Below are 15035 nucleotides of genomic sequence, written 5' to 3'. Positions count from 1 at the left end.
AATTTCTGATTGGCATATTTTCAATATTACCAACAGTTAAAGACCCAGACGGAAAAATTAAACTTTACACCAAGGGAGCTGATGATGTTATCCTAAAGCGTCTTCATTCAGGTTGTAAGAACATGGACATAACTGAAAAGGCTTTGGAGGTAAGTATTACATATTTAGATGATTTAGAATTATTTAAACCGGAAATACAGCCACCTCAGAAATGTATTCCTTTAGTCAATATGTGCTTTTTAGGGTATTACTGAGGTATTCATCTCCTCATTACAGGGACAATAAACCCAGGTAAATTTCTGACAGAAATAAAACTGAAAGTATACCATTGTCTACTCTATTCGAAATTAAAAAAAATGCAAATATAACTTTGGCTTTTTGACTATATCTAGTGGTGTAGTTATTAGGATATCTAGTTATAAACCATTAACATATTTCTTTTACAAAAGGTTTATTGAAGTACATAAATAAACAAAACACTGGAAAAAGTACAATGATACAAAAATACCAAAAATGAAAATAAGTTGCAACACAAAACAAAAAAAACAGCTGTTACTTTAAAGCATTGAATATAAAAGTACCATTAGTACAAATACACAACAGCACAACAGAATAAATAAAATGTAAAAGTGGAAAAAACACACATGGTTTTATCATGGAAGAAAAAAGAAAAAGACAAAAAAATGGAAATAAAATAGACGTCCTGTTACAAGATAAAAAAAAGAAATATAAGAAGAGAGAGAGTTCTAGGAGAAGGCAAATAATAGTCCAACCATGGTTGCCAAATAGCCAAAAACTTATCATGGGAGTCATTAATAATAGCTGTAATTTTTTTAATTTACCATAGTGCCATGCATTCAGTTTTTAATTTACATAAAATTTAAGACAGAGGTTTTCCATGCACATGCAATATTCTGCTTAGTAGCCATAAAAATATGAGAAATAAGGATAGAAGATTTTTTATCAACATTAAGCAAACATGAAACAACGCATGACGAGGATCTTTAGATAAATTAATTCCCAACATGGTATAAATCATATGATATACTCTTATCCATAATCTAGAAAATTTAGGTCAAAGCCACCATATGTGGCCCATAGTACCTCTCGCGTTGCAGCCCCTAAAACAATTTGGTGATAACGAGGGGAATGCATGTGCTATTCTGGCAGGGGTAAGGTACCATCTCATTGAAACCTTATAAGAATTTTCCAAAACATTCACATTTCTAGTACTTTTGGATATAGCTATCCATAGATTTAGAGTATCCTTCTGAAAAAACTATGGATAGTTCCTTTTCCCATGCCGAAAAATAGGATAGAGGTTTTTTAAACCATGTTGAGACAATGGGAACATATAAAAAGAAAATGGACCCCACCGTAACAGGGTTATCTCTACACGCTCAAATGCACACATAGATAGAGGGAATCGAGGGCTACCGAGCAGACCATTGAGAAAAACTTAATTTGCAAAAAACTATATATTTATTCTTAACAGAATTCCAGATCCGTAGTATATGTAACAAAAATGGGCTCATAGTCTTAGATCTAATTGACTCTGATGGGCTCTAGGATAAGTTCAGCACAGAACTGGGAATTCAATTAAAGCCCACAAAGGACAATGTTTATTATGGATAAAAAAAAAAAAAGCTATTTGGGATGCTTTATAGTAAGAGTATAAATGAGGAACTCCAAGGCCTCCAGCTAATTTGGGACAAAAAAGTACTTGTTTACTAATACGAGGAAGTCCAGATTTCCAAGTAAATCGCAACACCTTTCGCTGAAGGGTTTGGCAAATCCCAAAAAGAAAAGGTATTGGGGGAACCCGCATAAGATACATAATTTTAGGCAAGAAGGTCATCTTGATGGCATGTATGCGTCCAAACCAAGAGAGATAGGGAGTATTCCAAGTTTCCAAAAGGGTACAAAGAGATCTAATCAAAGGTACATAATTAACTTTATACAAAGCTCGGTGCTCCGCAACAATTCGAGTACCTAAATAGGGCATTTCTTGAACTCAATTGTATGGATAATTAGCTTGAAGTGCTTCCAAATCCGCTACAGAAATTCAGAACTAGTGACTTTGAAGGATTGATTTTAAGCCCCAATATCAGTTCAAAACCAGTAAAAATCTTTAAAATCTATGGTAACATAACATGAGGAAAAGGGATGTATAACAAAATATCATCCGCAAAAAGCGAAATTTTGTGAGTATATTATGAAACTTTAAGTCCCAAAACTTCAGTACTCTGTCAAATAAATGCTGCAAGGGGTTCCAGAGCCAATACAAAAAGTAATGTGGATAGAGGTCATCCCTGCCGGGTACCTCAAGCAATATCAAAAGATTTGGATGCATACCCACAATATTTCACAGAAGCAGTAGGATTAGAATATATCGCATTTATCCAAGAGAAAAATGCTGCACCAATATTCCACTTTTGCAAAGCTAAGCGTAAGTATTGCCAGGATATTGAGTCGAAAACCTTGTTCATATCAAGAGATAAGAGCATAGGCTTTTGACCACACCTTCTAGCCAGATAAGTAAGTAATAAAGTCTACTTGATCTTTATGGATCAAGGAGGGAAGAAACTCATTCAAACTCAAATTTATTTCGACCAATGTAGATGGTCTTTGCCCGGCTTAGGGATCATCACCACTTGTGCTTGTAGCATACCAGAACTGGGAAAATGGGGAGCAATATGATCTGCCATATTTTTTTTAAAAACGCCATAAATCCATCTGGGCCTCCTTTCTTACCAATCTTAAGGGACTTAATTGCAGCCAACAATTCCTAAACAGTGAAATTCGCACCTAAACAATTCGCCCGGTCAGTAGTCAGCATTGGAAGATGTATTTTAGACAAAAAACCATGCACTTTAGTAGGTGCATTATACAATTTAGCGAATTGGTGTCTAAATTTCTCTAGTATGTTAATGGGTTTAGAAGTATGCATATGAATTCTAGTACGCAACAAAACTGCAGGCCTCTGTTTAGGCATATTGCACAATTTGTTGGCCAGCATCGTACCGATTTTATTGTTATTGGCATAAACTTTTTGTTGTATTCACCAAATACTACAATCTGCAATATCTGCAAGACAAAAATTTAAATCCATCTTAGCCTGAAGGTATAGTCTCTTTTTGCTCTCCGTGGGGTGCCTTTTAAAATAGTAGTGATTAGGGATGAAAATTTCCTCCAATTTCTGATGGGTCCGCAAAATTTTGTGAAACCATCAGAAATCCGGGAAATCACTATAGGAGGATTATTGCGTCTGCATTCATAAATACAGCTGTGGGAATGCTCCTGTCAGTGAGCGATCCCCTGGCACTACAGGTCAGAATGAAGGCAAGCCTGTAGTGCCTGGGGATCTCTCACTGAGAGGTGGGTTCTCACGGCTCCATTCAGACTCCTCCTTTCCGAGTGAGTCATGGGGCTTGCGTTTATGAATAAATGCGGCTGTGGAAAAAAATCAGAGGATTTTTCCTACGCTGCATTCATTCATGAACAGCCAATGAGACTCACACTGTGTTTCTGGATACAGAAACTCTATCCAGGAACACATACTACAGGGCTGCAACAGCAATCAGGGGAGCGGAGCTAACAGCCATCTTACAGGTCCCAAAAATTTGGTCCTGCTGTTCGAATTTACAAAGGCCTCTCGCCTACGTATTTGGTAAGCGAGAACAGCCGAATTCGCCACGAGACCGAATTTAATAAATTCGCTCGGTCATCCCCAGTAGTGATCACATCCATTTCTGCCTCCAGTTTAGCCAATTGTTGGGTACGTTCACGCTTGCGTCTGGACGAGAACTCCCCAGATGAGAACTCCCCCGCATAACAGTTTTATAGGCATCCCAGAGCACCATAGGTGAAGAAACACTGCCTACATTAATCCTAAAATAATCGGTAGTCTGAGCTATAATATCACCCATTATCAGGGAGTATGATAACAAAGAGTCGTTAGGACACAAATTATTAGAGGAAGAAATAGGAAAAATGAGTTGCAGACCAAAATAACTGGGTCATGATCTGACCAAGCCACCATTAAATACGAGAATCAGTCATTTGTGGTAATAGCTGAAACAAACACGTGAAACAAACATATGATCTATGAGAGTGGGAACCATGTGCATGAGAAAAAAACATAAAATCTTTCGCCACTGGATGGTACTTTCTCCAGACATCTGTTACACCCAAACTACTCAATAAAGAATTAAAAACGGATATCTTTTGCGTAGAAAAAGAGCCATCAGGTTTAGATCTATCTCGTTTCGGTTCAGAATCGTATTAGTATCGCCACATAAAATTATGGTACCTTGCTAATGAGCACGTACAATACTAGTCAAATTGGAAAAAAAAGGCAGCTGTTTCCTATTGGGGGCATAATACGTACAGATTGTCACATTATTATCAAGAATAGAACCCACCAATAATAAATAGGGGCCTTGTGGCTCTATTCCTACCCTTCCACACCATCGATAGCTATGATTTTTGAAAAGAAGGAATGAACAAAGTTTCTAATATGTAAAGAAAGTGTTTTTTCACAAAAAAAGATTGGAAACTACCCATCCCACATTCATTTCGGTCTCTACACAGCTCTGATCATATGATCATATTTTTCACCTTCGTGACATGTCTGTGTAGACCTATGTTAGTAAAGCTATGTATAGTATGTGTGAATTTACTTACTGTTAACTGCATCCCTGACTGCCTGCTTTTTTCAGAATATACAGCATGTGTAGGCAAAAAGGTGTGTCTCGATAAATCATATATTTTAGTATAGCTCACCATCACCATCAATTGTTTGTTTTTGCCAACAAATTCACAGTCCTTCCCCAGCCAAAGATACTCCTATGTAAGACTAATTTCATACTTGTACACTAATAATGGTAGACCAAAGTAATTTCCACTACTTTTGTTAAATAGCACTATATTTATTTAATTTTTAAAAATACACTGTGTGCCATTCTGTGAACACCTCCAGACTTTGTTGCTGAGGTCTAAGGGAAAATTACATGCACAGAATGCATTAACCAGCTACTAGAACAGCCATAGAACAATGGGTCATATGATTATTGAACATCTCAAATGCTAAAATATGGACATCTTCAGATGAGCAACACAGGAAACAATTTTCAAACCTAAAGGATTTATTCTCCCTAAAATTATTTATTCCATATAAGACTATATTTCCCATGTGAGGCTTCAATAATCCTAAAACTGGAAAGTTTACAGCTAACCATTCTTTCCTTTAAAGAAAACCTGCCATTAGGGAAATATAAACATTTGCCATTATGAAAGGAGAGGTCATTAATGCAGTCTTTATGTTTCCATTATGACAGGCTCCCTATAGTTTGATACAGGGTTCACAAAGGGAACTGTTCACTGATTTGCTTTGAGATTGGTGGCATTATACAGTATACAAATTACTTTGCCTAGAAAAACTACTTTTCCTATTTTATCTACTGTATATTGTATTGTTGATTTTGGGAAGATATGTGTGTTTCTTAAATAGGGTGTGGGATGTTGTCTCAAATTTACTAAATTTTATCTACCAGTGTGTTGTACATCTCGTTTCATCACTTAGATGTTCGGTGAGGAGACTTTGAGAACTTTGTGTGTGGCATGCAAAGAGGTTGATGCTTCTGTGTATGAAGAGTGGAGTACAAAACACCATCAGGCCAGTGTTTCCCTGCAGAATCGATCACAATTAATGGAAATGGTTTATGATGAAATGGAAAGTAATTTGCAGGTATTAAAAAAATCATAATTTACAATGATATGATTTAAAAGGGTCATTAAGCTTGGCAGAACATATTTCTCAAAGGCATAAGTTAAAGTTGTACATCCTGACATAGGAGGGGCCTGTGAGGAAATAAATATGAGAGCTGACATTCAATTTAAAAAAACTACTTTCTATCTGCAATACTTACTTGAATCACTTACTGAGAAAGAGCTTGTACTGTAGTCAGAGTAAAGAGTGAAAGTCAGAGTGAAGTCACAACTTCTAACCTGTATGCTTGTTAACTCAAAAATGTATGGAATTGATTTGACCAGTAATAACAGCCATGAAACTATAATTGGCCCTAACATTTCCTCAGATCAGGTTTTCTTTAAAGGAAAAGTCAATTCAGGTTATCTGACTAAGAAATGTATATAAATGCAGGATTTATGTGTATACCACTGGCAATATTAAAGTGCATAAACTATCTGAATATAATTTTTTTTTAGCGTAGCAACACTATTCTAATCATTCTAATCATTCTATTCTTATCAACACTACTACCCTTTGTAGTTTAGGCATGGAGTAAAATTGCTGATTTTCAAATACAAAGTTAATGGTTACATTTTTTTTATTTGACTAAAAATTTTGAGGACAAATTTGTATTAAAGTCTGTCTTTTTTAAGATAATTGCAAAATCTTTGAACATAAATTTGTCACCAAAATTGCTGGGAATGTCTGGGGGACCCACAGAACCATGTCTCAATAAACAATCGGCCTGATTTGGTAAAGTTCATAAAGATAAACCTTCCTCAGTGAACTTGGGTGATCCAGCAAACCTGGAATGGATTTGGTTCAGGTTTGAAAACATTTTCTAACAAATTGCAATGACTTTTAAGAAATTCTTTCCGGATTTCTGGATCACTCATAGAAGTGTATCTTTTCCAGTCTTGAAAAGCTTTAATAAATCAGGCCCCATGTTTCAAAAGCTTGTAACGTAATGGTAAATTAATGTGGGAATAACCTGCTTTCAATATACTGGTTATTGCTGGCTGACAATTTTTTATGTTAGTTGTGAACCCCCTGAACATAGCATTGCTATAGCATTGACACCTAAAGATTAAATTTATACTCATCCCTACCTATCACTATAAATAGGTTGCTCAAGCAAAGTTATATCTGTAAACGAAAATTTCTGCTGCTAGGAATGGTGAATTCATTTGTGATGTTGAGAAATGTTCCTCTGAAATTCACTGGGAAAGTGACACTTATTTGAGTTGATCTCCTGTGCCCCTTTCAGCTCTTATTGGTCCCAAAAAAATCTTATGCTGTTGTTTCCTCCACAGTTACTTGGTGCAACTGCAATTGAAGATAAGTTACAAGATGGTGTTCCAGAAACAATACAACTACTCAAAAATGCTAACATAAAAGTATGGATGCTGACGGGAGACAAACAAGGTATTCTACAATGTCATGCGAAATTCACATGCTCATAAATGTACATTCAGACTGGTGTTCAGCTAAACTAAACTGAAAAATAAAATTTTTATTTTAGTTTAAAACAACAATACTAGGGTTATTCTGTCCATACATGGGTACGTTAATCAAATTTACCAAAATTGCCATTCATATTTATAATTACTGATAAACAGCCTAGAAACAAACAAGTAAAAGCCTATCTGTATTTAAAACATTCAAGTGGTTACAACATCATTTTTTTTTTTAAATCAGACCATCTAAAACCTGTAGATATTTTAAGCACTACTGTCAGTGTTATATAGCATGTCCAACCCTGCCCAGTAATGTTCCCTTTTTTAGAACCAGTTGGCAAGTTAAAGGAAGTGAAGAAATAACAGATCTACTTGCAGGATCAACAAGTAACACAACTATGTTTAAGGATGGATTATGGCTTTGTTGGACTGTAAATGTTGAAATGATTTTGTATTCTGATGAGTCATCTGAAGATGTAAAAGTACTTTAAACAAATCCTCATTCATCTATGTATCTATAATCATTGTGAAATCGATTCTCAAAGTTTTTAACACAGCCTAAACTTTTTCCAGAACTTAACAGGCTGCCAGTCCTTTAATGTAAATGACTTGTACTTTACTGTTCTGTTACTGCTTGTCAAGAATATTTAAAGTGTTTAATATCCAAAGTCTGGGCACAATTACATTTTAGAGTATTTTTCTTGTTCAACTAAATTTTATTTTTAGGTTTCTAATGTAATTTCTACACTTTATTTTATTCAGAAACTGCAATTAACATTGGCTTCTCGTGTCAATTACTCTCTGATGACATGAATATTCTGGATGAAAAACAGATCTGGTAATATACAGTATTATTTTAGGCTAAAGTGTTGTTGATTAGTTGAGTTAGTTGCTACTTTGTCTTAAAGAAAACATGAGATATATGTGCTTTATTTCTTTTTTTATGAATCTATACAGCTTACAATATTGTTATTTCATGTAATTTAATTGGTTCTTGGGTGCTCTAATGTTATACTACAATTGCTATTTACATTATGACAAAAGAATAACTGTACAGTTATTTCCCAACCTATCCACCAGAAATAGAATTGGTTGTAAGCTCAGAGTAGAAATTGGTTCTTGGGTGCTCTAATGTTATACTACAATTGCTATTTACATTATGACAAAAGAATAACTGTACAGTTATTTCCCAACTTATCCAGCAGAAATAGAATTGGTTGTAAGCTCAGAGTAGAAATAAAGGAAAAATGTTAGAAAGGGTAAAGCAAAAATTAGCTGATAATAAATAAATGCATAAAAACATTAACTTTTTGTTGGGATAAAAGCGCCACATAAATAGGTAATCCTCTTCGGCAGGATGAGAAGGAATTCCAGGTGTGCCAGTAGGCTAAAGCTTGTAGTATTTTAGTCTTGTATGTCACTGGGCCTATTTTGCTAAATATTCCTATGTTTAACCTCTTGGGCGTTTCACTGATGTCTGGATTTCTGTACCAAAAGCGGTACATTGTTTTTCATGAAATTCTTTTTTTTAAATTGTAGACCTGTAACTTACAGAAATATGTCCAAACAAGGGTGTAGTAGATATCCTGATAAAGTCTGAAACTTGAAACACACAATCATTTAAAAAAAAATTAACTTTAATAATAAATGAAATAATAAACACAAAAATCAGCTTAAACAAGAATGCATAAATAAATCAAAAATACTGAAAATGCAATAATTCTGTATACTGTATAGTACTATAGTTTTGTAAAACACCTCCTTAGTGTCCAACATCACATACCTATAGACAAAACCACATAAATATATTTTCTATTATTTTGGATTGGATTGGATACAGGAGTTTGTATTGAATCCAATACAAAATATTTGAATTTCCCTCTACGACCCCCGACGACGGTCGCATGAACTGACATCATTAGGAATCGCTAAGGGGTGCGTACGTGAACGCCGAGTGTTCTAATTCTTTCCGTACTTCCATGCAAAAAGCGTTACATTTTTTGCATGGAAATTTATTTTAGATTGTAGGCAATAATTCTTAGGCATAACTCATATGTCCAAAATTTAATAATATATATAATATTAAATTTAATAATAAACTTAAAAAAAAAATTATAAAAAAAAAAATCTTTAAAATAAAAAATAGTGTTTAATGTAATGTAACTATACAGTAGCTTATATAATATATATATATATATATATATATATATAATACAATTTAATATATATATATGAAGATTTCTTTGTATTGGACTCAATACAGCTTTTTTATATTGAATCCAATACAAAATTATTTGAATTTCCCACCCGCACTGACGCATGCACAGACGTCACCGGGAAACCCCCGGAGATTATCACTGCACACGCCGGGAGAAGACAGAAGAGGACGGATGTCTCCGGAGGAGCTGCGGGGACAAGGTGTTTTTTTTCAGGTGTAATCGGATTGTCATACAATGTTGTTTGATAATCAGATTGCACTGTAACCTTTGTTTCTATTTTTAGCTACCCTGAACCTGGTTCGGGGTAAACGCTTTCAGCAAGTTTTCTTAACCCGAACCAGGTGGTTAAGGCCATCTACTGTGGAAGTAACAATTATCATATGAAAGCATGACATAGTTAGTTAGTTGACATTCTGGTTTTTATTCTGTATACATTACGCTGCACAACAATGATTTTGCTACTGGGAATAACACATGTACTTTACATGATATCGAGTGTGCTGATTCCAAATCTGAACTTAGAATTTGCCTATCACTTACAGATTTTATGTTTCAGGCGTGCTATAGCTGTTCAAATGTCGGTAATTAGGTAATGTATTTTTACATGGGAACATTATAACAGTTGCAGCTACCACTATGCCTGCTGCCGCCTCAGCTGAATCATGTCCTCTGGTGGCATGCATGTTCCAGCAGCAGCTGGGCATGTCTGGGCAAGTTAGTGAGCTGAGGTCAGAAATAGGTATATAAGGCGAGATTGACCAAGGGCTTGTCTCTAGTGGGAAACCATTCTATTGTATAATACAGCTAGGCTATAGTGAGCCTGTAGGCGCAGCTGTGTAATAAACAGGACAATTTTTGCTACATTTGTACCTCGTGTGATCAATGCAAGAACCTAACCAAAAGGATGGGATTTTCTTAAAAGTATTACTTTATATGTGAAATTGGAGATCAGGATAGTTATACTCATATAGGTATAATTACCATCTCTTGATTTTGTAAAGAGATAGCACAAGCTAGTAAAATGTCAATGCTAGTGTTCTTGTCAAGCCTCATTTACCTTTCTTTCACTTGTTTAATTTTGGTGTGTTTTGTTTCTTTTGAAGTTTGTTTGTTTTTTGACGGGGGTACGGATAAAACTCTGGGGTTAGGTTTTTATGGCAGTAACCTCATTGGATAGATTTTAAGATCTTTCATGTTCAAATAAATGTGTTTAGGTTGGAGCTTCTGTTATATATTTGTTTCACCATTTGTACTGTTCTGCTCCACTGCCTAGTTCTCACTTCATCTTGCTGTCATAGGCTGCCAAGGCAGCAAGTGATGTCAAATCTCCCCACAAAATCAAAGCACACAGCACAGAGACAAACCCGTCTTTCCAAAAATAAAGCTGAACTAAACTAAAAACAAAAAAATTACACTTACTTTTAATCCCCCAGGTCCCTCGATGGCTCTGGTCCTTCCCACGATCCGTTCCTGTGTCACCCTGGAATTCCTCTTTGTCCCCAGCGCAAAGGAAGCACCGTGCACAGCCATCTTCAATCTACTCTTCCGTCTTCTTGTCTTCTTTCTTCCTCACCTGATCTTGCACTGCGCAGGTGCAAGATTGGGTGATGCAGCTGCTGTAAAGGGAAAAAAGAAAGCCAATCTCACTCCAGATGCGTGAAATCGGCATCTCACGCTTAGAAGGCAAAATACCTCTTCTGAGCATACCCGAGTTTAGGGCATGCACAGAAGGAGCAGCCAGAGCTTCTCGGGATATGTGACGTAGGTATCACCGGGAGGCTCAGCGCTCCCAACAAGTCTTGTCAAGATTTAAAGAGGTGGTTTCTCCTTTCATTAAAAAAAGGGTGTTGCACTTAAAAAACAAACAACATCAACAATTGTACCTTACATAGAAGAGTTGTCTACCATTATATGTAAAGTAAAAATTTGAGTTTAGGTATGCTTTATGATTAGCTTTTTTATTTAACAAAATGTTTTGTGTTAATCTAATTAGTGATATCCTTGATGACTGCTGGGAGAACAACAATCTTTCAGGGAGTGGGCAAAATCTACTGGATAGCAACATATTCAGGAAACACAGGGAGCAGTTTGGACACAAGATAGCTCTTGTGGTCAATGGAAGTTTTCTGGTAAGTTCTGTTTTGTGATATAAACAAATGATTATTACATTTCACAGATTCTCTTACAAAGCTTAATTATATATTATATTTACATTATATTTTTCTTGGATGCATGATTGCTTTTTGTTGTCTTAATCAATGGGGTTTTTTTTCACAGGCACAGATTTTAACACCTGATAAAAGTAAAAAGTGCAAATGGCAACTTTTCCAAAAAGTAGTAGAACTCTGTCGCCGGAAGAAAGTGATTCCTAGTGACCAAGAAGAGAAAATGAAAGAATATTCATTTGTAGACCTAGCATCTCAGTGCCAAGCTGTCATCTGCTGCAGAGTGACGCCAAAGCAAAAAGCTATGGTTGTACACCTTGTGAAAAAGTACAAGAAAGCTATCACTCTTGCTATTGGAGATGGAGCAAACGATGTCAATATGATTAAGTGTGAGTATGGGTTCATTTTTTTGTATAACAAATGGCTATATATATACACTGTTCTCTTTAATTTAAAAGATATCCATTTACCTCCTGTATTTATTTCAATTGCATAAATGTAATTTTTTTGGCATTAGCACTGTTCCACTGGTGTGTATGGCAACAAAGATGATGCAACAAGTTTTATTAATATGTAAACTATATTTGGTAATACTTTGGTAATTAGAGTTGAACTCTAGATTTACCTTCAGCCTGTCACAGTTGTATACGTAGGTTCCTCACTTATACTCAAAATTTACTGCATAATTTAAACCTCTCAAAGTGTGCATTGGAAACTGTGGCAAATCAGATACAGTCTGCCTAATTTTGGGACTAGAGGATGTCAACATCATCTATCCCTTCCACCTCAGTTGAACTAACCCATTCATTCATTGTATTTCAGTTCTTTAAATCAAATGACTCAGCATCACATGGATATTATGGTGATCTGTATGTAAATGCTGCCTGCCTAGGAACAACCACTTCTCCTGGCTTGCATCCACTCAAGGGATTTTTATATGTGTATTGCCATTTGATGCCAAGCACACTGCCTGCACCAGAGTCAAGGAATTTGAAAGGAGCTCTGAGACAGTGTGCTTCAATATTTTTGGAAAGCTATGTATATCTCGGCAGACCATTTCCACCATTCATTATCCGCCTGCACAGCATAGACACCACTGGGTCTACAATTAAGTATGTAATGAAAACAGAGAATTTTTATTAAAAAATGTCAACAGTATGTTGATAAGGGGAGAAAGAGAAACCAGATAAGGTATTTTTGTTTTTGGATGATGTAATCAAAAAGGAATTGTGAGGGGTGTGGTATGGCATGCAAACAAGATGGCCACAATCTGAGGCAGCTCTGATACCTGGATGGCACATAGGCAGCTTTCTACCTACTTTTCTTCTCAAGATGGGAACATCCATCTAAGGCTACACCGTCCCAGAAGCTACGACACCCAATCCGGTAATCTATGAGGACTCTCCCCGATATCTTAAAAGCTCAGTGGACAGAACGCGACACATTCCAACTTGGTGCCGGAGATAGATATAGATGATTCCTGAGTGCACTCATTCCCTTCTATGAGCGGTAGGCTGTCTCCATCCCCTCAACCTTCCAGACCACTGATGCTGGGAGACCTTTCTGCCACAGCTGCAGACATTAAATCCACTCTGACAGTGATCATATCAAACCTAAAGGCTGAGCTCCTCTCACTGTCCTCTCCCCTGCATGAAAAAAGTAAGGTTGACACTCAGAGGGACAGAGCCATTGCTATACTGAACACCATCGCAAATGCACAAAGTATGCATCTAATTGACATAAACTGGCAGCTGGAAGATCTGGATAATAAGCTCTGGATAAAAAGATCTGGATCCACTAGCACTAACCCCAAACGGAGTTAGCAACAGGTGGGGAGGAGGACAAAGGATACTCCAGTGAATCACCGGCAGCTTAACAACACTGCCCCCTAAATGGCCATTCAAACCCGGAGATCAAAAGAAACTACAGGACTTACTAAGTAGGTTTGGCTTGTACTCCAAGGACCCCACCGGATACCCATTTTTTATTATTATTATTATTATTATTATTATTATTAATAATAATAATAATAATAATAATAATAATAATAATAACAATAAACAATATTTATATTGCACCAACATATTACACTAAAAATAGGGGTTGCAAATGACAGATAAACACAGACAGTGACACAGGAGGAGGGGAGAACCCTGCCTGAAAGAGCTTTCAATCTAAGAGGTGGGGGCAGTAGCACACAATAGGAGGAGGATATGGATTGGAGGGTAAGTAGTGAGGGGTTTAAGAGACAGAAGTAGGCTGCTAGGAAACTTTGAAAGATGGGTTTTGAGTGCTCTTTTAAAGAAGCAGAAAGTAGTAGTAAGATGAATGGGATGTGACCATTCCAGTGAGTCAGGGCAGCTCTAGTAAAGTCTTGGAGTCATGCGTGTGCGGAGGTTATGCAAGAGGAAGTCATTGGTAGGTCATTTGAGGAGCGAAGAAAGTAGCTAGGGATGTATTTTTCTATCAAGTCAGAAAGGTAAGTGGGACAAGAATTGTGGAGGGATTTGAAGGCAAAGCACAGGAGCCTGAATTTGATTCTAAGGTGAAATTGAAGCCAACAAAGAGAGGCAGCAGAGGAGGAGTGGTGGGAAGGATGGATAACTCTGGCTGCAGCATTCATATTAGATTGTAGAGGAGAGTTGGGTTAGTGGAAGACCAGAAAGGAGGAGTTTACATTAGTCCAGACGAGAGATGATAAAAGCATGTACAAGTTTGGGGGTCCCTGGAGACTGGTAAGGGTGAATTTTGGAGATGGACCTAGAAATGTTCTGAATATGGGGAGTGAAGGAGAGTGCAGAATGCAAGGTGACCCAAAGATGTGCCTGGGGGGAGGGACGAATAACAGTGTTATTATCAGTTAGGAATATGTCAGTGGGAGATTTGGAATTTGGGGGGGGGGGGGGGGGGGGGGGGGGGGGGGATGATGCAGAGCAGCAGCAGCATCTGTGTGAGGCAGGGCGGGACATCCCCACTCACATCACCCGTAAGGATGAGTCATCTTCCGGGTTCTGTGAGTGGTGATGTATTGGGGGGTGTGTCTGGGAGGGAAATTTAAAAGCAGATTACAATGTAATCTGCTTTTAAATGGTTTTTACAGTACAAAAACACCACACAACATGAAATAAAAATAAAAGTACATTTTTAATTTTATATTTTATTTTAAGATTACATTGTTGTCTATTATTTCATTATTTTTTAAAATTATTATTTATAATTATGTAATATATTATAATTTATGATTATAATATAATAAATAAATATAATCATCATACCCGGGAGTTAATCCTAAGAATTACAGGCCCACACTATAAACAAAAATTTCTATGCAAAAAAAATAGGATCACTTTTTGCATCAAAAAACTGACAGAATTAGAACGCTAGGGGGGTTAATCTGACAGCAGAACTAGCAGACAAAGACGGTAGATTTCTGTTCCAAAAA

The 15035-nt window shown here is 36.5% G+C and overlaps 1 protein-coding gene across 2 annotated transcripts in view; it reads left to right on the top strand.

Moving 5' to 3' along the window:
* ATP8B3 (ATPase phospholipid transporting 8B3) overlaps positions 1-15035 on the top strand; it is a 119516-nt gene that overhangs the window by 78236 nt on the left and 26245 nt on the right. For both annotated transcript variants that reach the window (XM_072404989.1, XM_072404990.1), the window contains 6 exons: positions 37-149; positions 5585-5749; positions 7066-7177; positions 7972-8047; positions 11422-11557; positions 11706-11982. In XM_072404989.1, coding sequence (XP_072261090.1) covers positions 37-149; positions 5585-5749; positions 7066-7177; positions 7972-8047; positions 11422-11557; positions 11706-11982 — 879 coding nt within the window. The remainder of the gene's footprint in view (positions 1-36; positions 150-5584; positions 5750-7065; positions 7178-7971; positions 8048-11421; positions 11558-11705; positions 11983-15035) is intronic.

This window comes from Pyxicephalus adspersus, chromosome 3 (genome assembly GCF_032062135.1).
Source record: "Pyxicephalus adspersus chromosome 3, UCB_Pads_2.0, whole genome shotgun sequence".
NCBI classification, from domain to species: Eukaryota; Metazoa; Chordata; class Amphibia; order Anura; family Pyxicephalidae; genus Pyxicephalus; species Pyxicephalus adspersus.
The sequence above is the reverse complement of the archived record's forward strand: the minus strand, read 5'-3'. Positions and strand labels throughout refer to the sequence as shown.